Source organism: Delphinus delphis, chromosome 14 (assembly GCF_949987515.2).
Source record: "Delphinus delphis chromosome 14, mDelDel1.2, whole genome shotgun sequence".
Taxonomy (NCBI): domain Eukaryota; kingdom Metazoa; phylum Chordata; class Mammalia; order Artiodactyla; family Delphinidae; genus Delphinus; species Delphinus delphis.
This window is the reverse complement of record NC_082696.1, coordinates 29,960,694-29,984,285: the sequence shown is the minus strand read 5'-3', so window position 1 is coordinate 29,984,285 and position 23,592 is coordinate 29,960,694. Positions and strand designations below refer to the sequence as shown.

The 23,592-nt window shown below is 40.5% G+C and overlaps 1 protein-coding gene, 3 non-coding genes and 1 pseudogene across 4 annotated transcripts; all 5 read left to right on the top strand.

Annotated features, from left to right (window-relative positions):
• Positions 1-8,000: 8,000 nt before the first annotated feature.
• Positions 8,001-10,687, top strand: LOC132436914 (small ribosomal subunit protein eS12). The gene is made up of 6 exons (XM_060029939.1): positions 8,001-8,106; positions 8,236-8,286; positions 8,467-8,583; positions 9,528-9,630; positions 10,084-10,185; positions 10,594-10,687. The coding sequence occupies exons 2-6, from the start codon at positions 8,273-8,275 to the stop codon at positions 10,654-10,656; spliced, it is 399 nt and encodes a 132-aa protein (XP_059885922.1). The 5' UTR covers positions 8,001-8,106; positions 8,236-8,272; the 3' UTR covers positions 10,657-10,687.
• Positions 8,808-8,880, top strand: LOC132437468 (small nucleolar RNA SNORD101). Its single transcript, XR_009522051.1, has one exon. It is a non-coding gene; the product is annotated as a small nucleolar RNA SNORD101 (small nucleolar RNA).
• On the top strand, positions 9,924-10,000 carry LOC132437475 (small nucleolar RNA SNORD100). Its single transcript, XR_009522059.1, has one exon. It is a non-coding gene; the product is annotated as a small nucleolar RNA SNORD100 (small nucleolar RNA).
• LOC132437474 (small nucleolar RNA SNORA33) lies at positions 10,342-10,471 on the top strand. Its single transcript, XR_009522057.1, has one exon. It is a non-coding gene; the product is annotated as a small nucleolar RNA SNORA33 (small nucleolar RNA).
• A 13-nt stretch (positions 10,688-10,700) lies between the features above and the next one.
• Positions 10,701-23,592, top strand: part of LOC132436913 (ADP-ribosylhydrolase ARH3 pseudogene) — a 105,714-nt pseudogene continuing 92,822 nt past the window's right edge.

The window sequence follows — 23,592 nt, the reverse complement described above, 5'->3', positions numbered from 1 at the left end:
GTTTTATATCTCCCCATCTGTTATTTTTATTAATTTCTTCTTTCTTTTCTTTTTATTTAATTGAAAACAAGTTTTGGAATTACATTTTAATTTATCTGTTGTGTTTTTAGGTATGTCTCTTTGAATTATATTTTAGTGTTTGCTTAGGGTTTACAAAACACATTTCTAACGTTTCTGATCTATTTTGAGTTAATATTGTAGCACTTCATGCAAAACATAAGAACCTTACCCCCATATAGGTCCACTTATGCTGTGCCAGCTGCTAATCATTTATATTCTAGTTTTCATAAGCATTATATCTAGAAATGATATAAGTCCATAATAAAATGTTATAATTTTTGCTTCAAATGTTTACATGTATTTTTTAATTAATAAGAAAAATAATGTATCATGAATGATACATTGCAGAGACTCTGGATTCTCTTTTATTCTTTCAAAGAATATTGATTTTTTTTTTCTTTTTAAATTTCAGCAGAGGTAATCCACCTTGACTCAAACTTTATAATCTGTTTCTCCAGTGATGGGAAGTAGCTGAAATCTCTGTATATTTTCTTTAGCTTTAATTGTGCTGCTTTGAGTTTACCCCATGCATGTGTAGCTTGGGGCCAGTCAGAGATTTAGCTGGGTCTATACACAGAATATCGGTCTGCCCCTCTCTGGCTCTCTCCTTTCTGGGATTTCCCCCCTGCCCTCCATTTTCAGCAGCTGCGATTGCTCTAAACTCTGTCCTCTGGTTTTCAGGGCAGTAAAACTGAGGACCTCTGACTATTAGTTGTTCCATGTGGCACTGGGGGCTCCCCTCATACTAAAAGCCATAAAAATGGGAATTCAGCCAGTGCCATTCCTTTTCCCCGCCCTCCAGTTCTGTCTGCTTTTGGTCACTCTCCAGTATCTTCAGGAAGTTGTTTCTAAAATGTTTAGGCTTACATTTATTATCTGCAAGAGGGTTAGTCTTGCAGAACCACTAGTAATTAATATTTATTGTATTTTATTAAATTATCTGTTACGGACTGGGTGAAAAATCTTCATTTAGTCAAACAGTTAGTCAGATAGTTTGAGAAGCACTAACTTAAGAGACTTTGTAAAAGTTCCTGTAACCAAGATCCCTGGAACTATCCTGTTTCTACCACTCCCTGAACCTGATTGCTCAGCAAACCCTTTTATTTCCTGAGCCACTTTTTTGTTTGTTTAATGTTGACCATAAGTTATTCTGTTCCATACATAAGGACTATAATTGATACAATATTGAAAATACAAGTTTTCTATAATGAACATGCTTACTTGTCCTAATATAAAAAAGCAACAGCTGGGACTTCCCTGGTGTCCAGTGGTTAAGACTCTGCCCTTCCACTGCAGGCGGTGCAGGTTCAATTCCTGGTCAGGGAACTAAGATCCCCATGATGCGCTCACAGCCAAAAAAAAAAAAGGAACAGCTGTACTTACAAATAAAGAAATCACCTATAACCTGGAGACACAGGAGGGAAGCTGGCATCAGCTACAGCTCAGTGTCTTGTGGCTGAAGTCATATGATATCAGAAAATGACTATGGCAGACCACACAGATGTTCAACATTTACTAAAAGTTAAAATTATTGTTTCAGGGCTTCCCTGGTGGCGCAGTAGTTGAGAATATGCCGCCAATGCAGGGGACACGGGTTCGAGCCCTGGTCTGGGAAGATCCCACATGCCACGTAGCAACTAGGCCTGTGAGCCACAACTGCTGAGCCTGCGCGTCTGGAGCCCGTGCTCCGCAACAAGAGAGACTGAGATAGTGAGAGGCCTGCGCACCGCGATGAAAAGTGGCCCCCGCTCGCCGCAACTAGAGAAAGCCCACGCACAGAAACGAAGACCCAACACAGCCAAAAATAAATATATAAATTAATTAATTAAAAAGTTATTGTTTCAAAGTGGTGACACAGAATATCCAAACCAAAAGAGTGTTTAAAAGCATCTCATTCAATTCTCTACTTCATTTTACAGATGAAGCACTTGAGAGGCAGAAACTAGAAGTGTTTTGACCAGAACTACAGAGTCAGAAAACGGTAGAGGAGTGATTATGGAACTAGGACTTTTTTTTTTTTCTTTAATATAGCTCTAGTTTTAAGCACAGCAGTGGTCCTGGCTTCATTTCAATGATTCTGCAATAAGAACTGCAATTGTCAAACACATGTTAGATCATAAGGACCCATTTTTCAAAAAAAAGTTACACAGATAACAGCAGAGCTGGTCTACAGGAAGTAGCATTGGGATCCGGAGTCCTGCACACCCAGGTTCTCCTTGTACCCCAAGTGAATAAGTTTAATGTTAATTTAGGGTTTGCTCTATTAGCCACTATTTACTTCATTTATAAATTGCTTGTGTTGTTGGTTTATAATTAGTTTATTCATAAACTTTAAGTATTGCCTCTAATTATCTTCCTCGGTACGTTTTGTTCCTACACGTCCCGAATCAGCCCTGTAGTGAGCAGCCATGGTGCCCAGAGAGCTCTGCGTAGCATCTGGTAGCAAGAAAAACAAGGGCTGAGGAAACAATGTTAGTAATACTTAAGAACACTTAGGTGAGAATTACACAAAAACCTCAAAATATATAGGCTTCATACTTGGCAATACAATAAATTAGCCCCACTGTCCCGCACAACCTTTTTTTTTTCCTTTAATAAACTGGGTTTTCAATGGAAGGCTTTAAATAGTAATTTTCCAAACTACTACTTACAGCCTTTATTAATCTATTCCACTCTTATGCGTCTACTTTATTTATTTTTTATTCTCTTCCCTCTCACCAACTTTCTCCTTTTCCTTTGATTCATCTCTTGATATAATAGGATTCTTTTTTCTTTGGCCCAAACCTTTTTTCAGCTACAACTATTTTTCTTCACTATGTTTAAAACCATATGCTACATAAGCCAAGGCTAGACCTATATGTTCTGGAGCTGCAGCAGGATAATATTTTTGAGTTTTCTCATGTTTCTTAACTTCCATTTCCATCCATTATATTTATTTCTACCCCCAAAGGTAGGAACATTTTAAAAGTTTTCAAATGAAAAGTGGTTTTCTGGGATGCCCAAAGCCTCCAGCTAACTCACAACAGGCACTCATTTATGACAACAGTTGCCAACATGGTTTTATTGTTGGTGTGCCGACTACACAGATGCTTAATCTTATTTCATTCCATGAATTCATTCAGTACATGTTGGTTTAATGACTCCAATATGTAAGTCACTGTACTAAATGCTAGATGCTTTAGGACAGGAGGAAGGTAATATTAAGAATCTTTCCATATATTCTCATGTGAAGTTCTTTATAAGGTAAGTAACTACTTAACAGGCACAGTGGCAAACACTTTCAACAACTATCTCTTTTTACTCTTCACGATATTCTAGTATTATCACCACTTTACTGACTCGGAAAAATAAGTCATTTGCCAAAGGCCACAGAGAGGGCTGGAATTGGAACTCAGCTCAGCTGGACCCCACCACCCCATGATATAAAATCTTTCGTGTGTACTGGTTTAGCTTCTGTTACCAGTGCTGGTCTTTCTTTCTTTCTTTTTTTTTTTAAGTTAGCTTTTATTGGAGTATAGTTGCTTTACAATGTTGTGTTAGTTTCAACTGTACAGCAAAATGAATCAGCTGTACATATACATCTATCCCCTCTTTTTTGGATTTCCTTCTTATCTAGGTCACCACAGTGCATTAAGTAGAGTTCCCTGTGTTATACAGTATGTTCTCATTAGTTATCTATTTTAGACATAGTATCAATAGTGTATATATGTCAATCCCAATCTCCCAATTCCTCCCACCCTCCTCTTCCCCCTTAGTATCCATACATTTGTCCTCTATGTCTATGTCTCTATTTCTGCTTTACAAATAAGTTCATCTATAACATTTTTCTAGATTCCACATATATGCATTAATATGCGGTATTTGTTTTTCTCTTTCTTACTTACTTCACTCTGTTTGACACTAAGTCCATCCACATCTCTACAAATGACCCAATCTCATTCCTTTTTATGGCTGAGTAATATTCCATTGTATATATGTACCACATCTTTATCCATTCCTCTGTTGATGGACATTTAGGTTGCTTCCATGACCTGGCTATTGCAAATAGTGCTGCAGTGAACATTGGGGTGCATGTGTCTTTTTGAATTATAGTTTTCTCAGGGTATATGCCCAATAGTGGGATTGCTGGGTCATATGGTAGTTCTATTTTTAGTTTTTTAAGGAATCTCCATACTGTTTTCCATAGTGCCAGCTCTAGTCTTTCAACTAAACTTTTTGCAGTTCAACTCAAAGATCTTTCCTATCATTTAATCTGTTCTACATCCCCTTCTTCTTTCACATCTGTCGTGGGTTGAATTGTGTCCCCCCAAAATACAAAGCTTAAAGTCCCAACCTCAGCACCCCATATCAAGACCTTATTTGGAAATAGAATTGTTCTAGACGTAATTAATTAAGATGAGGTCATACTGGCATAGGGTGAGCCCCTAATCTAGTATAATGGTATCCTTATAAAAAGGAAAAAATTTGCACACAGAGACAGATATGTACACAGGGAGAACATCAGGTGAAGATTGGAGTTACACTGCCACAAGCCAAGGAACACCAAGTTTGCTGGCAAACCTCAGAAAATAAAGAGGAAGGCATGGAACAGATTCCCCCTCACCGCCTTATAGGTAACCAATGCTGCAGATACCTTAATTTCAAACTTCCTGCCTTCAAAACTGTGAGAGGATAACTTTGTTGTTTACGCTACCAGTTTGTGATACTTTGTTACGGCAGCCCTAGCTAACTAATACATCTACACTTGGATGATTCAGAAACCCACATTTCTACTGCTCTCTCTTTTTCTAACACTCCAATATTCCCTTTCTCCAACTGCGCGACTTTTTAGCACAATAAGGTAGAACCAGTCATACCGTTGCCAAATGTGAGGTGCAAAGAGTTATCTTTGAAATCTACGATCTCCCTCCCACAGTTGGGCAATCATCCAAATGGCTGAAGGGTTAGAAGCATGAGCTTTGAAGTCCATTGGGCTCAAATATCAGTTTCCACATTTACTAGCTGTATGATCTTGGGCAACTCTGAGTTACTTTCCCTGTTAAAGGGGGCTAACACCACCACTATCACATGGAATTTCAATGATTAAGGGAGAAAATATATGATAATAATTTAGCACACAAACTGGCATGTAGAAAGTACTAAACAAAATTACTTATTATCATTATTGTTTCTAAAATAAACTTTAGAATTTATTTCTCATATGTATTTCAGATACACATTTGTGTACATTATGTAAGTATGATGATCTGCTGGTATGAGAGTGACTCTACCTATTATGTTCTATTTGGTTTGTCTTTCACCTTTGGCAATATCTAAAATGGAGAGGGCGTGACCTTAAAATAGTGAAGTAGGAGAATCTATATTAGAGAATCCTTGAATCACTAGTGTGTCCTTTAACTTTATCCCTGAGATTAGAACCAGTTATATAACTAGGACATCAAAACAAAAATGCAGCTCCAGTTCTAAGAAGGGAAGTTTCAAACTGATAGAAAAAGCATTTATTAAGGTGAAATATTAACGCCCATGATACCTGAGTCTAAAAGGTATTTAATCATTTTTCCCCTACATAAATACGTTGTTTGGCAATGATTATTTTCCCATGTCTTTACCAAATTCCGTGCCTCCTCCTTAAGATTTTTTTGGGGGTGGGTGGGTTAGAAATCTACTAATATGCTTAGCATATTAACTTTTATTAACTTTAGATGAAAAATTTGCTGAAACACTATCACATTTCCTTTCAAAAATACGTGTTGGGCTTCCCTGGTGGCGCAGTGGTTGAGAGTCCGCCTGCCGATGCAGGGGACACGGGTTCGTGCCCTGGTCCGGGAGGATCCAGCATGCCGCGGAGCGGCTGGGCCCGTGAGCCATGGCCGCTGAGCCTGCGCGTCCGGAGCCTGTACTCCACAACGGGAGAGGCCACAGCAGTGAGAGGCCCGCGTACAGCGCAAAAAAAAAAAAAAAAAAAAAAATACGTGTTAAGGTAAAAAAGACAAGGGGGTATCCATGCCTTTGGCCTTACTCTTTTCTTCACTTAGAATAATTTCTTTCCTTCTACCCTTCCTGTTTGAAATCCTTTCTCTTTTTTTTGTTTCTTTCTCTTTTTTTTAGACAGTTTCTAACGCTGCCACAGCCTAAAGGCCTTCTTACCTACCCACTTTGTACATCCCCTGAGGCCTTTACGTATCCTCATCTTTGGCTCAAATCTTAATCCCACCACAAACATGAGAGCAGCAGAAATAAACATTCTCATCTTCATAAACTCTGCAGTATTTTTTAAAATTAATTTATTTATTATCTTCGGCTGCGTTGGGTCTTTGTTGCTGCGCATGGGCTTTCTCTAGTTGCGGCAAGTGGGGACTACTCTTCGTTGTTGCGGTGCGCGGGCTTCTCATTGTGGTGGCTTCTCTTGTTGTGGAGCACGGGCTCTAGGTGCCCGGGCTTCATTAGTTGTGGCACGCAGGCTCAGTAGTTGTGGCTCATGGGCTGTAGAGCACAGGCTCAGTAGTTGTGGCGCACGGGCTGTAGAGCACAGGCTCAGTAGTTGTGGCGCACGGGCTTAGTTGTTCCGCGGCATGTGGGATCTTCCCGGACCAGGGCTCGAACCCGTGTCCTCTGCATTGGCAGGGGGATTCTTAACCACTGTGCCACCAGGGAAGCCCCTGCAGTACTTTTTGTTTTTAAAGCAAAAGTTCAATAGTTAAATGAATAAGTAAAGTGAACAACATTTTAGGATGAGTCATGGATGAAAAGAAGCAGTTTCAACATTTTTAAAATGAAAACTTAATAGTTAAAAATGAACGATATTAATTTATTAAAATTCCAGTATATCACTATTCTGGCTAACTCTACCTCACACTCTTACCACGTTACTCATTTTTGCTTTCTTCACAGCACTCAAGAATCTAACGTTACCTGTTTGCTCTTCGCTGTTCACTGTATGCACAGTGCTGGCACCTAGGAACTGCTTAATTGCTGTCTTGGCGACTTGTCAGAAGAGGAAGACAAAACACTAGAAAAAGGACGGTACTGATTACATTTGGCTGTATTTCATGTATTTGCGTTGCAAGTGCTGGTAGGGGAATGGCCAATAAATGCAAAATTCAGAATGTTGCTTCCCGGGAAAATCAGAGTTAAAACTGACTTCTCAGATTGCACTAACTCCGTCAGTCCTGGAAGGCGAAATTAACGCCGGATTTCTCAAAGACTACGTTTTCATCTCTGTATTTCCAGACCCTGTCCCTGTCCCTACCTGAAACATTGCAGGTGTTTCAATGCACCTGTTAAATCCCGATTTGGACGGGGTTACGAATCCAGGGGACAATTTAGTGTTAAAAAGAAAAAGAAAACAAACAAACAAACCTTATTTTAGAACGAACTATATTAGGAAACCGTAACCAACCACCGGGCTGGCCAGAGGTTCCACTTAACTAACAGTCGCCGGGAAAGTGGAATTTGCAATGCGCTCAGAAGTAGCGAGCTTTCGTTTCATGAGAACAGAGAGACGCGCGCGCGGGCGAAGATCACCCACAGAATGAAAAATTCATGAACATTCAGAATGACTTAAAATTGAAGGGAGACAGTGTGCAGCTCAGGGAGGCCCAGTTGGTGGGGTCGATAGGAAATTACAATTATAGTGTCAGAAGGGGTTAAAACTGGTGTTCCGACAGAGCCTGGGTTCCGCGGGACTTACAAGATCGCGCAGACAGGAGAACTTGGCCCTTCTCGCGCTCCGTAGGACGAGTTCTCCGCGGGCGCCGGCTGGGAATGACGTTGGGAGGCTGCCCGCGTTAGTGCCTGTTGTGCGGTCCAATGACCGCCGAACAGAGTCATGACCGGTCCTGCTAGAAGGCTAGCAGGACCCCTGTCTCAGAACCACCTCAGTCCGGAAACAGAAATTCTCGAGACCGGCACTGCCAGAGCCAGCTCTTGCACGGAAGGGAGTGCACATGCGCCTAGGGGTCCTGGGAAACCCTTAAATACCGTCTTGAGGGTACGTTCGTTCTCTTTCCCTGCCGCCGCGGAGCCGCGCGGAGGCGGAGGCGCGGGGTGAGTGGCGGAAAGCTAGGGTGGTGTTTACGAAGCGTGGCTCGCTGTTTTTTGCCAGGGATTGACGTTGAATATTTGCACCTAAGTTGAATCTATTTATCAACCACTTTTTTGCTTTTTGTATTGTAGTGCATTCAAGATTCGGCTCCACCCGTAACCCACCGCCATGGCCGAGGAAGGGTGAGCCCAGGGCCCGGGGTGGTGGTGCGGCCCAGGCGTGGGCTTCGAGCCGGTAGTGCGGGCTCTGGGTCGGCCGTGGCGCCTTAAGCGCGTCTGACCTACCTCGCTGATGACTGCCAAGTGCAAGGCGTTAGATGGTGTGCGGGAACTTATTAATAGCTTAATTTTTTTGTCTTTCAGCATTGCTGCTGGAGGTGTAATGGACGTTAATACTGCTTTGCAAGAGGTGCTGAAGACCGCCCTCATCCACGATGGCCTAGCACGTGGAATTCGCGAAGCTGCCAAAGCCTTAGACAAGTACGTGTATCAGTCTCAATACGGTGGGGTGTTGGAACCGGAACAAAACTGCAGCCGAGGGAAGAAAGCGTGAAGTTCATGGTGTTAGCACAGAGGTTCTGAATGGCATCCGTTCTACAGGAAACCTAGGAAAAGGTATCAGAACTCAGATCTCTAATGACCCACTTAAAGTGTGTGGGTTTGGAATGGGGATGAGCACTTGATTCCTAAAGTGAAACTACAGTGTTTGAATGATGACTTAAATTGTCGGATACCCCTTCACTCCTTTTATGAGTGAAAATTAGCAGTCTGACAAACCTGTAGCTTTTGGGGCTAATTTCACTGTTATTTAGGGGATAGCTGGGAACTTTTATTTAGCACTTTGCAAATTAAAACCATTATATTAAAGTGGCAGAAACATCTGGTTTTGGTATGAACTTTGTACAGTAGCTGTGGAGACCAATGTGGGTGTGGGATAATTGTAAATTTACTCAGTGAGGTCTCTGGGTGGGTAACATTGGCAAAACAGCTGTTAACTATTAGAGCTGAAAAATGTTGTGAAAGGGTTATTAAGTTAGGTAAATTTAAGTTTATTCAATTTGGTGTAGGTTGGCCAGTTGAATCCAGTGAAGACAGCACTTGTTGGAAAGTTCCTGATACGAGTCTACTATTTGTACCTTGAAAATACTCTGCAATATTAAGGGTCTGGGCTAGTAACAGGTAACAATTTAGCAAACTAGTTCCTATATATAACATTTGAAGTTTTAAGAGTTACTGAAGACAGGGTGATTCTGTAGATGAAGTTAAGGAATATATGCCTGGTGGTACCTACGTCAAACTAAAGTTATATTCTTCAGTGGCTGCTTATGTTTTGCCAGTGTAGCCAGTGCAAAGATAACTCTTCTAGAGCACAGTAGTGGATTTAGATCTGAATTTTAACATCTACTGTTGGATTTGCATTTCAGGCGCCAAGCCCATCTCTGTGTGCTTGCATCCAACTGTGATGAGCCTATGTATGTCAAGCTGGTGGAGGCCCTTTGTGCTGAGCACCAGATCAACCTGATTAAGGTAAGTTTCTCATTGAATTTGGTTTTTCTGAAAGCCAAAGTAGCTTAATGGAAATTGGGCCAGTTAGGGACATGTGTCCACATAAATGCTATCCATAATGATTTTTGTCATACCGGAGCAAATTTTGTAACGAGCTCTTTGTTTTCTGCAGCTGTGAAAAGCGTCACAAATTTGGCATTGTTGGCTATGATAAAACTAGTTCTAGAAACATTTTTATTCCTGCAGAATTAAATGCTAATTTTATGCTGGTACAGAACAAAAGATAGGTAGGGTGTTGATGGGGGGGTCTTGGTGCTGTGCATGATGACAACTGGCTCCCTCTACTGAACTGATATGAGGAAACTGCCATGTCACCCTCTCTGACTACAGCTCCCTTTCATATAATGTACTGTGTTACCAATAGCATTAAAGCCTTGGAGTGTGGTGATCTTTGTTTTTATTCCCCCCTGATAGGTTGATGACAACAAGAAACTAGGGGAATGGGTAGGCCTCTGTAAAATTGACAGAGAGGGGAAACCCCGTAAAGTGGTTGGCTGCAGCTGTGTGGTGGTTAAGGTAAGTCGGTACCGGTGTGCGGGGTGAAGGCTGCGCTGGGTAGATGCGCTTCACTGTGAGTTAAGTCAAGAATCTCTTCGAAGCAAAAACTGCGTAATCCTCAGCAAACTTAGAAAAAGCCTTCTGCCTTGCAGAAAAGGGAAATAAGACATAATTAAGCCAGCCAATGAATCTGCTTATCTGAATGTGTTTCTGCAGAAATTTAGAAAATGCTGGCAATAGGAAAGCCGTGTTACGAGCCTTAAAGACGTTGAAGTCTTTAAGGTCCCTGAAAATGGCTACAAGACATTTTAATGGTGGGAAGCGTTTTCACGAGACGTGCTGATTTTTTTAAAACTTCATTATAACTAGTGCTAACAATTTAGTTGAGTTTCTAAATTTTAGTAAAATCACATATGTTTTTTTTAGGACTATGGCAAAGAGTCTCAGGCCAAGGATGTCATCGAGGAGTACTTCAAATGCAAGAAATGATCAAATAAAAAAACTAGGCTCTTGTTCCTCATCTCTGGTTTTTTATTTGGGGCAGTAAAGTAAGGTCCCTGTTAATGAAGAACAAAAGATATTCATTGCAAAATAACTGGAAGCATGCTCTCTGTCGCCTGGTTCTAAGTGAAAGCCTTTTCTCCCAACCAGTAAGTAACTTCAGTGTTGGCAAGTAGAAGAGCCCAAGTGAAGATAGGCTTACAGTGAGGTATTGGTGACAGGGTTTCTTGGGTGTGGACATTCATCACGACTATGACGAGGCTATCCTAGGACCAAGAGAAATGGGTTGAGGCTAGTCAAGTGTGGGTGTGAATAACTTAAAATCCTAAAGCTGGATTGGATTTAGGCTGTGGGACACTAGAAGGTACATGAAGTCCAGGTGCGCTTATGCACATGCCCATTAGGGAAGGTCAGAGTGTCTTATTTACCTAAATATTAGCCACAAACAAGATGTGTTTCTATGTATTTCTAGTCCCTCTAGAAACTCAGTAGGGAGAAGTAATGGTGACCCATGTACTTCAAGCCTGGATCAAGTTGGGTTTGTGTGAGTACGAAATGTTGAGCCAGGTAGGACTAATGGAAGTCTTAAAATTGGAATCCCTCGTAAATTGCCAACTGGGGTACTTCTGAGTTTCTCTCCCCTGGTTTGCCTGTCCTACTATACAGTTACAGGGCACATGTGAAGGGAAAATGAATTTAGTTTGCTTTTAATTGTGATTTCTTTATATCACTGTCTGCTTAACATTTTGAGTCCCTATGCTGTTTTTGGTGCTGTTTTGAGTCTGTTGATGCAGTGGAAAAACCATATTTTTGTTTGATCCTTTATGGGAAATTGTGTAATTCAGGCTAGGGAAAACTGTTGGATTACAGCAAAGTGCATTTTCATATTCACCCCTTTTTGAAATTAGTGCTGGGAAGACTTTTTGAAGCTAATCTGTTTGCTGAATGTTAACTCTGATTTGGGATTACATCAGCATTGGTTTTTCGATATTTCCATATTCGCTGTCAGCTGAGCTACAAAACACACTTAAAGAAATATTCTACCCTTGACTCTTATCTTATTGTAGATACTACCTGGCTAAGTCCATTGTTGAAAATTAACTTTCAGTGTGTTTTCTGGCTTCTGTCTGCTAGAATGTTATGGTCACCAAGACACTTATGGTCAAACTAGCTTCTTAATGACCTTTTTCTTTTGCCCTCTTCCTGACTTTTTAGAAAATTTTATTTGTGGTCTACTTTGGCCTTTGCCATGCTGTACCTCAGTCCCTTGTTTCTCCCTCTGCCCACGCCTTCTATTGTAATAGTTCCAGAGTTCAGACTGGTCCTATTTACTTCTCTAAGGCCAGCCTGGGACAGTTTCCACTTGTTCGTCTTTGATCAGCACTACACTAATGGTGCGCACTAGACAGCACCCTGTGAAAACCTTCAAGTTTTGTGTGCCTCAGTGAATTTTATCTTCCCCTTAAGGTCAGTGCTTTTTGTGAGAGGAAGGGGAAGAGCTGTTGACCTGCTAATGTATGCCAAGCTCTGCACCAAGTGTTAACATTTTTTTGTGTTACTTCCTGTCGATTTCCCAAGCCAGAGCCCTCGGATGTCCTCTGCCCCACCTCTGCCTTTTATAGCCTGTAGACTCCAGGTGGCAATGGCCCCAGTTTTTCATCCGCACTGCTCAGTTGCAGTGAAGTGATTATCCTTTTTCTCATGACTAAATCTATTAGGTCTTTCTGCCTTTGCCTGAAGTACCTTTCTTTTTTGTCTACCTGGCAGTCTTCAAAACCCAGCTCAAAGGAACATAGCTTTAGCCTTGAAATTGTGACTTGTCTATAGCTTCTATGGGATTCATGAGGGAGGCCATCCATGCAAAGGTGCCAGGGCAGAAGCAGATGTCTTCATTCTCTTACTGGGGAAAATAATAGTTTGAGGGCATCCCTCATGAGACTCCCCTTTCACTGGGTTGCAAGAAAACCTCCAAGCCAAATCCATTTTCTTTGTTCTTAACTCTTACACTTAAAAAATTTTTGCCTGGTCCTGATTATATTAAAATTTCTATTATGTGTGTTTTTGGTAAACCACTTTAAATTCTTTTAAAAATAATCAGGACATCCATAGAAAAATTGTAAAAAGGCTGTATTAGGTGGGTGTCCATTAAAAACAAGAATTTATCTTAAACTGGGTTGTTGAGGCAATGAAAACATAGGCAGAGGTGTTATGAACCTAGAAATGTGGAAACATCTGTCTTACTGAAGACTAGCCCTTTAAATGGAGCTTGAATTTCTTTTTTCTTTATGGATGAGAGTGCAAAAAGTTGGGCTCAAGGAATATGTTAAGCACAGGCAAGCTTTGCGTCTTCCTGCCCTCTTCATAGAGGAGGAAGGAGAGGATATTTAACCAAGGAGGGGAAGTAAGAACACAGCCTTCATTCCAGGCTGAGGGTGGGGCAGGGTGATGGCTCAGTGGGGTAGGGCATTGTCCTCCCAGCTGGGGTCCTCATAAAGCCCAATCCACAAGGCAATATGGAATTTCAGGAGTAATTTCTAGCAAGAGCAATGGAGGCATCATGGCTGGGCTATGCAGGTACCCAAGAGATGCCACCAGGCTTCCCCAGCCTCCCAGAGAGAAACTTGGATGAAGTCTGACTCGTTACGACTCGTTGCCGGTGGCCAGGTGCTGGGGGCAGAGGGGGGTGGTCACAGTCAGAATTGAAGAAGAATTGTACAGAGGGTGATCAGGTATTTAGGGCTTGGGCTACATAAATATTAACACATCAGTGTTCAGAAGGATTGGTGGTACTGGTGCTCCCCAGGCAGAAATCAGTCCTTTTTAAACAACAGCGGCTTACACTTCAAATGGCATAAGCACACCTAAATTAAAGCTTTATCATACCACAAGTGAGATGTCTCAGCCAGTTTTTTTACCCAAAACATAACAGGGCCGAGTCTGCTGATTAAAGTTGCATTACAACCTGGCTTTTGCTTGAAAAGGCTTAAAAATGAGGGAGGTGGGTGACCCTAGGAATTATTAAGACCTGCACTAAAGGGGCAATCTTTAAGCTCTCTTATGAAACATGCCTTAAGAGTGTCGTTTCTTGACATTTCTTTTGCCCCTTTTTCACTGACCACTTTCATCACCGCATTCCTAATTTGTTTCCAGTGGCAAATTGGCTTTGGGAAGGGGATAAACAAGAGTAGAGAAGTGCTTTTATAGGTAGAAGCTGAGTCTGTGGTTTCCTCTTTGGGGACTAAACTCAGTTGTGAAACATGAAGGTGGAGACTGGTGGTTATTTTGTGGCCCTACCAACCCGGGAGGTTCTGTTAACCTTTCATTTTCTGGTAAAGGGTGAGAAAAATTATAAAGCATCAATTTAGTTAACCCATTCATTGACCAATTACAAATGAAAGAATGGTTATAGCTATAAGTATGCTTACTACAGAACTCTTGGTAGGACTTGTTGGTTGAAGGAGGGGAACAATTAGGTGAAATGTGATACATCTACATAATGGGGTATTATGGACAGAATGGAAGGGTATTTGTCAGTGTATTCTTAAAGCAATAGTTAAAACGTACAGTAAGACCACATTTTGTAAAAAAAAAAAAAAAGGCACATGCCTTCAGAGAAAAAGTTTGGAAGGATATATATTAAGGTTTTAATGGTTACTTCTGGAAAGGTGGGTATTTTGGTTTTCCTTTTTTTTCTTTAATATGTATTGCTTTTGTAGTAAGAAAACATTCTTAAAGAAATGAAAGAATGGTACAAGATAGTCTTAGGATTAATTTTAAGTAGCATTAATATAAAACTAAAAATTTTTGTATGTTTTGTGAACATGTGAATTTACTTGTCTGGTAAAATAGCACTTGGATATGACAGGGCACTTTTAAGAGGGAGTTCAGACCTACCCAGCAGAGGGCAGTAAGAAGCTAGTGTCAGAGGGACCTATCAGTAAAAGAAGTGGAGATAAGCACAGACTGTACAGCAGGCTCCCCTTAGGAAAAGATTCTCCTCCCACTCCTTGAAAATTGTTGGGCTTCAGTTTACTATTTCTCGTTGCTCTTGCTCTTTGTCTTGATATTGTAGAATCCACACTCCCCAGCTGGTGAGGTCAATTCAACTTGTGCTTTGGGAGGTTGTCAGTAGAGGTGACTAGTTATTTTATATACAACTAAGAAATAGAGACTACAACATATTCCTAGAGGAAAAGGTTTTGCTCTGTGATAGTGGACTGTATGTTAGGCCCCTTTCTCTTCCACTAAATGAGAATTTGTCTGAAGCTACCTGGAGACTAAAAGGTTTCAGAGCAGGCGTATTCTGGAAAAATGGGCATAATTTGGAGAGCATCAAGGCAACAGCCATACTCTGGAGATGATAATCCACAGTATAACTCCATGGAAGCACTGACATTGTTCTGTGCTGTAATCTCTGGTGCCTAGAGTAGTGCTTGGTGTAATAGGCACTCATAATCTGTTGGATGAATAGATTTGACCTGCCTATTTGTTTAGTCATTTAATTTGTGGGTTTCCTTCTCGGGCTTAAACTCCCCAGCCTCTTTTGACACTTTAATTTCTCATGTTCCTTTTTTTCTGGCAACAAAAGGGAATCTCAAGCTGGGCCTCTTCTAAACTAGAATGGTGCCAAGTTGTCTCAACTTCCCATCCCTCCAGCTCTACTCTAGGGAGCAGGGTAGAGAAACGTATCCTATCACAATATGGGGTACACACCTCCAAGAGTCTGAAAATGTAAAAGCCAGTATGAGGCTTGGGAACAGTAAAAAGCATGTGAATTCAGGGAAACTTTTTACACTGCAGTAATTTCTCTTTGAAGCTTGTTTATTGAGACACATGCCAACAGCACAGTATTGTATGAGTGATGTGAACTAAACCTTACACAAATGTAGTATTTGGCTTTTTATTTTTCCTTCTTTCAACTCAACTGCTCCCAACTAAAATTTACAAACATAAAAAATCCTGTTTGTACCTGGATGGCTTGTTAGAGAAATGTGGGGTAAAAGACCTGTGATATTTCACAGTGTTGCCACCAGGTTAAAAGGAGCAAAATGCACATAAATACGAGATCCGTAAGGGGAAAATGAAGTATTGACATACAGGATGCTGCAAATTAAACATTCTGTCTTCTCTTAGATTTGATGCTTGCATATACTTAGTGAGTTCCGGGGCTCAGCAGATGTTTTGCTACATAGGTGCATGTTGTGTCTTGCTGGGAGGTGTTTACCCACACATACGTCATAAAGTGTTGCAGTTACCCCAGTTTCAGGAGGGAGTACATGTATAGTTTTTAAGCAGAAATAAAACCTTTTCTATCCCCACCCACAAGCTAGGGTTTTGAAATTAAATTTTCCAGTTCAAACTTTTATATTCCAATTTTCTGTCACGTAAAGAGTCTAGAAATTTAATTTTCAAATAAACATGAAAATGATAATGTGGATGATATTAACATGCAAAAGCAAAGTTCAGAGCCCTACGTGGAGAGGAAACAGTTTATGTGAAATTTTTTACATTTTAAAATAACTTATCAAGGCATAAATATCCTTTATTGTTGCCTAGTGTTGTCCTGTGAAGTGAGGCTCATTCAAAGTGTCGCAGGTTGCATTGTTGCCATGTGGAGTCTTGGGTAATAGACTGCAGGGCAGATGGAGGTTTAGCTAACCTTCAGTTACAGTTTGAAACTTTCCTTTTGGGTGGTAGTAAAAATAAAGCAGGTAAGAAATGAGCTGCTCTTCAAAGAAACTTCTGTGTTTTGGTAAAACTGCTGAGGGTGTTTCTCCCGTCAGAGCCGTATAACAGTCAGAGCCGTATAACAGTGCGCAGCAAGTTTCTTCAATGAAGCAGAAACCTGCCTGCCTGATAAATCCCAGGACCGTCCAGGGCATAATGACCATTTGCAAGTAAGAGTACAGATTATTTGTGGGAAGTGAAGGCAACATTTTAAAAGCAAGCTGTGTTTCTGAGGGGTGGGGGAGAGGAGTGGGGGGAGGAGAGGGAGACAGGGAGAGAGATGGAAGGAGGGAGATGGGAGGGGAAGGGAGGGAGGGAGAGAAGACGTTCAGTTGCCTATAAACTAGTACAAAGGATTGATTTATTCTACACATTATTTTCTTCAGTTAAAAAAGAAAATGTGAACATTCACCTTTGATTTTGGAAGGTGAGCATTCACTTAACATTATAAATCAGTCGAAAATAAGTATAATTGAGTTGAATATTAGCTGACCAGTTATCTTTTATTGCATTGGGTAGAACCCCAGTAGTTATTTTCTTTGGTGAGTCTCAACTGAAATGGTATATTAATCAAGTGAAAGTGCTCGTAATCATTGCCAGTCCCCAGACTTGTACTTGTGTGTTGAAATTTTTTCTCAGCAAAGTAAAATATTTTACCCTACCTATACAGTTTAACTCTTGTCTTCCTAGTAAGGCATTCACATTTAGAAATTAACAGCCAGTTTGGATAATAGATGCAAACTCTTATTTAAGGGAGAAGATATATTTAATAAGATTTATATTGCTTTATGTAGACTAGAAAATAAACAACCAAAGCAAAATCTCCCCAACATATAAACAATATGTAACAAAAACAGAACCCCTATGTAGCGTTGAGTGGAAGAGCATGTAAACTGTTCCTTTAACCCTATAATTCTGATTCCTTGATTTTTGCTTTGATACTTTGATAATGAAAGGTAAACAGTTGTGCAAAGAAATACAGCTGTTTCTTTTAACATTTTGCTCTCCTATGCGATTCCCAAACTGCTTCATGTTTTTGGTTTTGTTTTTGTCCGCACCACGGGGCATGGAGAACTTCCCTGACCAGGGATCGAACCCACGCCCCTGTCCCTCAACGTGCTTCATGTTTTTTGTTTTCTGTTTTTTTAAAAAAATTAATTTTTGGCTGCGTTGGGTCTTTGTTGCTGTACACGGGCTTTCTCGTTGCAGTGAGTGTGGGCTTCTCATTGCGGTGGCTTCTGTTGCAGAGCACGGGCTCTAGGCACGTGGGCTTCAGTAATTGTGGCTTGCAGGCTCTAGAGTACAGGTTCAGTAGTTGTGGCGCACGGGCTTAGTTGCTCCGTGGCATATGGGATCTTCCCGGACCAGGGCTCGAGCCTGTGTCCCCTGCATTGGCAGGTGTATTCTTAATCACTGCGCTGCCAGGGAAGCCCAACCTGCTTCATGTTTGATTTTAGTCCTTTGAAGAGGCCCTACCAGGAAGGGGCTCTTATGTAATTCTGGGCTCTGTAAAAAAAAAAGTATGTTTCTATAATATCTACATGATTACCTCTCAAACTTAGTTTATTGCTAAATGATACAAAATTTAGGGAATTAAAACAAATGATTAGTCTTCTACTTAATAACACAAGTGATATTCTTTAATACTGTCATCTAAAGCAATCATTAATGATGATTGTGGTAAATTACTTTCTAGAGTTAGTAGTATCATTACTGGTTGTGTTATTTTCTAGAAGTAACTGTGGCCTGACCAAAATGTGGCCTTGCTACTTTCTTGCTGTATTTCTGGAGAAGATGCTCTCTCTTGCCCAGAGAGAATTGGGCTGGGAGTTTAGGCCTGAAGTGATGAGTCTCGCATTGCAGACTCTACTTGCAGTTAGAATCTGAATTTTTCAGTTGGAAGGACCTGAAAAATGATCTCATTTGGTTCCCTCATTTTCCGGCTGAGAAGACAGAGCCTCCACATCCCAGGATATGCTCCAAGCAGACTTGGACATGTGGGTAAACTGATTATAGGATTTGTCATTTTGTTGAAGATTAAAATATTCTATCTTTAATATATATGGAAGGAATAGACTTTGTAAATTGATATGGGTGTATTGGTGAAGAATATCAGGGATGAGGACTTAAACAAACGTACTATGAGTCCAGAAACACTTTTTTTTTTTTGAGTTACGCGGGCCTCTCACAGCCGCGGCTCCTCCCGCTGCGGAGCACAGGCTCCGGACGCGCAGGCCCAGCGGCCATGGCTCACGGGCCCAGCCGCTCCGCGGCACCTGGGATCTTCCCGGACCGGACTGGGGCACGAACTCACACCCCCTGCATCGGCAGGCGGACCCCCATCAGGGAAGCCCCAGAGACACTTTTTAGTGCATGAAAAATAAGCTAACAAGGGCAATATATTGGCTTCCACAAGAGGTGTGTACAGATGTGGAAGAATGTTTATACAAAGCCAGAATACACAAGCATCATCTCCCACAGGTCATTTGCACTGTGCACTTTGAGTTTGTGCAGTGTTTCCTGATCTGTACTTGTCCCATTAATTTAGGCCACCAACAGTGATGTAGAGCGATGAAGTCTCCAGAACTAGGGATCTACCACGGAACCCTTGTTGGGCCCCTAATACACAGGTGAACTAGCAGATCCGAGGATGTGTCTTAAAAGAGAAGGGAAGACAAGGGGAGGCATTTGTCCATAAGAACGTGATTTGAAGAAAACCTGTCTCAAAGTGAATAATGAGTGTATTTTACAAAAGATTGCAGCTAGTTCTTTGCCTTGCCATTAAAGTTAATAAATTAATGTTAATTTTCAGAAGCAGTTATAAATAACTTTAAAGGAGTATCGTTATCTATAGTTGGTTGGTAGGGTAATTGGCCTTAAAAATAATCCTGGATTAGGTATCCATTCTATAGTGTTGGCAGAGAAGAACCTGCTTCTTAAAGATCTCTTTAAGATGAATGAGCATAAGATGCAGATTCTCATCCTAGACTACAGTGCAGTTCCTGTCCACAAAAATCTGGGGAGACAATTGCATTAACACGCCAGTGTTACTGATTTATAGTTGATTCTGAGAGCAGAAGAAAAACTACTTTTTGGAGATACGGAATTCTGGTGGGTATGTTTTCAGATTCTGAAATTTAGAGATGAAAAGAACCTTTTGAAAACTTCCTTTATTTTCTTGTATGTGTGCTTCGGTAAAATTCCAAAGGAAGACTAATTTCTGTTGTTAGCTTTTCTCATCCACTTACTTGCTTTTTTAAAAAAAAAATTAACCAAATTTATTTTTGGCTGTGTTGGGTCTTCATTGGTGTGTGCGGGCTTTCTCTAGTTGCGGTGAACAGGGGCTACTCTTAATTGTTATGCCCAGGCTTCTCATTGTGGTGGCTTCTAGTTGCAGAGCACGGGCTCTAGGGCTCGCAGGCTTCAGTAGTTGTGGCGCGTGGGCTCAGTAGTTGTGCACGGGCTTAGTTGCTCTGCGGCATGTGGGATCTTCCCGGACCAGGGCTCGAATCCATGTCCCCTGCATTGGCAGGCGGATTCTTAACCACTGTGCCAACAGGGAAGCCCTTACTTGCTTCTTTTTGAGTGTTTCTAAATTTGGATTCATTGGAGAGAAATCGATTTCCTGAGAATTCTTTAGCTAATATTAAAATTTAACATATATGTTATTTTTAATGTTTTAAAATGTTTTATTTTTATATGTTTAAAATGTTTTATTTTAATGTTTTAAAATATTTTATTGTACAAAATAGATCATTACAATTTAGGTAATATGAAAACAATATTCAGAAAAGTCAACTACCAGTTTAATGTTTAAATAAAGACTTCAGAAATTCTCTGGAATAGCTTCTATCTAAAACCAAATTTAAAATTACTATGGCATTGCCATCTTGATTAAAATTGGTTTTGATTTACTGGCTTAAAAAACCTTTATAATAAAGAGTGAACAATCTCTAGTTGTTAGTTTTATCCAACACCACTTTGCGTTCCTTTTGAGCGTCATTTCAGTACATTCTGTGCAGTGAACAGGAGAGGGCAGCATAACCTCAGCTGTTGGAAAAGCAGTGCAAACCAGTCTTTCTGAACAGAGAAGGCTGGGAGCTGATGAAGAGCAGAGTTATAGCAGCAGGTGCTGCAGTGTGTCTATCAAGCAGGATACACAGGAAACAAATGTGAAGTAAAACTGTTTAATGCCTCTGAATGCTGCGGAGTTTTACGCGTATTTTCCAGAGTAATAGCCCCTTCCCTTGTAAAAATGAAATGGGTCAGATGTTGAGATTTTTATGGGATTTAGAAAGCTGTACATGCCTAACAAAGAACTTGGCTCTACAGCTGTGGGTTTTCTGATCTCTATTTTTTTTATGGAGTAGTAATTTTCTAATAATACTAGACACTCATCTTCCTTATTTCTTCTCAAATTTCTGAACCAATTTTAATAATAATAAGTAACCAGATCTCAGGTCAGTAAAAGTACATATATGCACCTGAACTGCTACTGTCTGTTTTGTTGTAGTATTAGTGCAGGAGAGAAAAGGTTAGATTGGTAAATCCATGGATCTCAAGGTCTTAAGACCTCAGCTTCTGTTTAACATCCAGTTTGTACCTCTCCTTGAGGAGGCAGCCTCCAGGGAGTACAAACCTGCAGTGTGCAACCTGGATATATTTTGCTGGAATGTGTGTGTGTGTGTGTGTGTGTGTGTGTGTGTGTGTAAATAAATTTACGCATGTGTATAAAGAACTTGTATTCTTTCTTAGCTTCCTTCAGGAAATTTAACCAGCTATTGGAAAAGTTCCTGGAGAATCAACATGTATTGGCTTTAAGAAAAAAGAGGAGAAAATGAAGGCCTAAATATGAAAGTTTTCTTGCTGCTTATGTTATGTCTTTACCCTGGTTAGGAAAGAAAAGATTCAAAGGATTATTTTAAATTGACGAGTTGCATTCCAGCCTCAACTTTCACTTAAAAATTCTATATTCTTAGAAATCTCGTTTAGGAGATAATTTCCGAAAATCTGACCTCTAAAATATGGATCTCTGTTGCTCATTTGCATTAACTTTTGAGCTTTAATTTCCTCATGTCTGAATATAATCTGCTTTGGGCAATGCTTGCTGTTTCTTCCCACACCCCACCAATTTGAGAAAGCAACCCTTTTGTAATGGCATAAATTTGACTTTTGTGCACTGAACAGAACATTTTTAATATGCTCACTTTCCATTAAAATCCTTGGCTAACAAATGCATAATACAGCACTTATGGATTCAGCAGAGATCCAAAGGTGAACCTGAAATTTCATCTACCGCTTGGTGGCTTATATCCCTGGCAGGGTTACTACATCAGAAATAATGACTTGAGTGTGAATTTGAATGAGTGAAAACCATAGATGTTGAATCACAATGCAGTCAGAGGTTTATCCTGGCCTCCATACATAGTAGGGAGGGAATATCTAATGTTAAAACCCATTTCACCTTTTTTCAGTATGCTGGGTCTCATTAAATAATTGTGAACAAAGACACTGGTACTAATTTTCATCCCTTTTGACATACTAAGGACTTCAAAATGGGATTTGACAGGTTTTTGGTGTGTCTGTAGGGCCGACTGCTGGGCATCAGATTGGTTACTAAAGGTTGTTATAGTGTCTGTACCAATCCCCTTGAAAAGGGGATGGCAGTGGTGCACACACGTGCGCGCACGCACACACACACACACAGAGACACATACGTTGTAGTGGTTGTTCAGCCCACACTGGCTTTATAGTCAGGTGAGTGGGTGGAGTCCTTGGGTGTGAATCCTGGCTTTGCCAGTTAGTGATTGTGAGACCCTAGAAAAGTCATTTAGCTTATTTATTTATTTTTGAATTTATTTTATTTATTTATTATTGGCTGCGTTGGGTCTTCGTTGCTGTGTGCGGGCTTTCTCTAGTTGCAGCGAGCGGGGGCTACTCTTTGTCGAGGTGCACAGGCTTCTCATTGCATTGGCTTCTCTTGTTGTGGAGCACAGGCTCTAGGCACACAGGCTTCAGTAGCTGTGGCACGTGGGTTCAGTAGTTGTGGCTTGTGGGCTCTAGAGCACAGGCTCAGTAGTTGTGGTGAACAGCTTAGTTGCTCCGTGGCATATGGGATCTTCCTGGACCAGGGCTTGAATCCATGTCCCCTGCATTGACAGGTGGATTCTTAACCATTGCGCCACCAGGGAAGCCCTATTTAGCTTATTTAAATCCCAATTCTTTTTCTCTAAAATAGGAATACTAATACCATCTTAGAGTTTTCTTGTTTTTGTGAAAATTAACTGAGATAATGTGTAAAGTGCTTAGTCCACTGTCCAGAACATAAATGATGGTGGTTATTATGGTGATAATAGAATTAGCACAGCAGATTTAAATACATACAGCAAGTATAATCAGACTACTTTTTCCTTCCAAATCCCTAACCTACATAAAGATAGCTTTAAGATCTGTTAAAAACTCAGGTATCCCCTAAGGAATAGGTTATAACTTTTTGTTACACAGTGCTTGAGACAATATGTATGTGTAACCTTCTCAGAAAAGTTTTATAAATAGCTTTCATAGGCCATGGACTTTATTAGGGTCCCAATCCTACGGGATTCATCGAAGCTGGTCTAAAGATTATTTAGAAAGATTATAGAAAACTGTTCTGCCCAGTGGGAGTTTATGTCTGTTCAGACTCCTGTTCTTGGCTTCAGCTCTCAACTGTGGCTTTGTGCCTCCATAGATAGCATGTTCATTTAAGAGCATTGGTTGTGGCCGTTTGGAGCTTTTATCCTGAACAGTATTTCCCGAACAGGAAACTTTTGCACTATGCTAACATACTCTATGTTTAACACAATGTGTTCATTTTAATTCTGTTAGAATCTCTTTGTTGTTGTTTTTTACCTAAGAAACAAAATGAGTTTAAGTATTTTGAAAATCTAGGTCTTCTTACTTGAAAGCTCTTTGATTTTGGGTCCTTTGTGCTTTCTTTCAACTACAATTTAGGTCTTGGAGCAACGAGGTCAGATAATCATTCTTTCCCTGCCCTTCATTCTGGTTGCCCATTTGCACTGCCCATGTTAGCTTATAGATTGCATACTTGAGTTTCTTGAAGGTAGGAAACACTCTTCTTATGTGCTTTCCCTAATGCCTAATAAGATGTTTTGTTCAAATAGTGCTTAAAAAATGAGGACGTGAATATGAACTGTATAT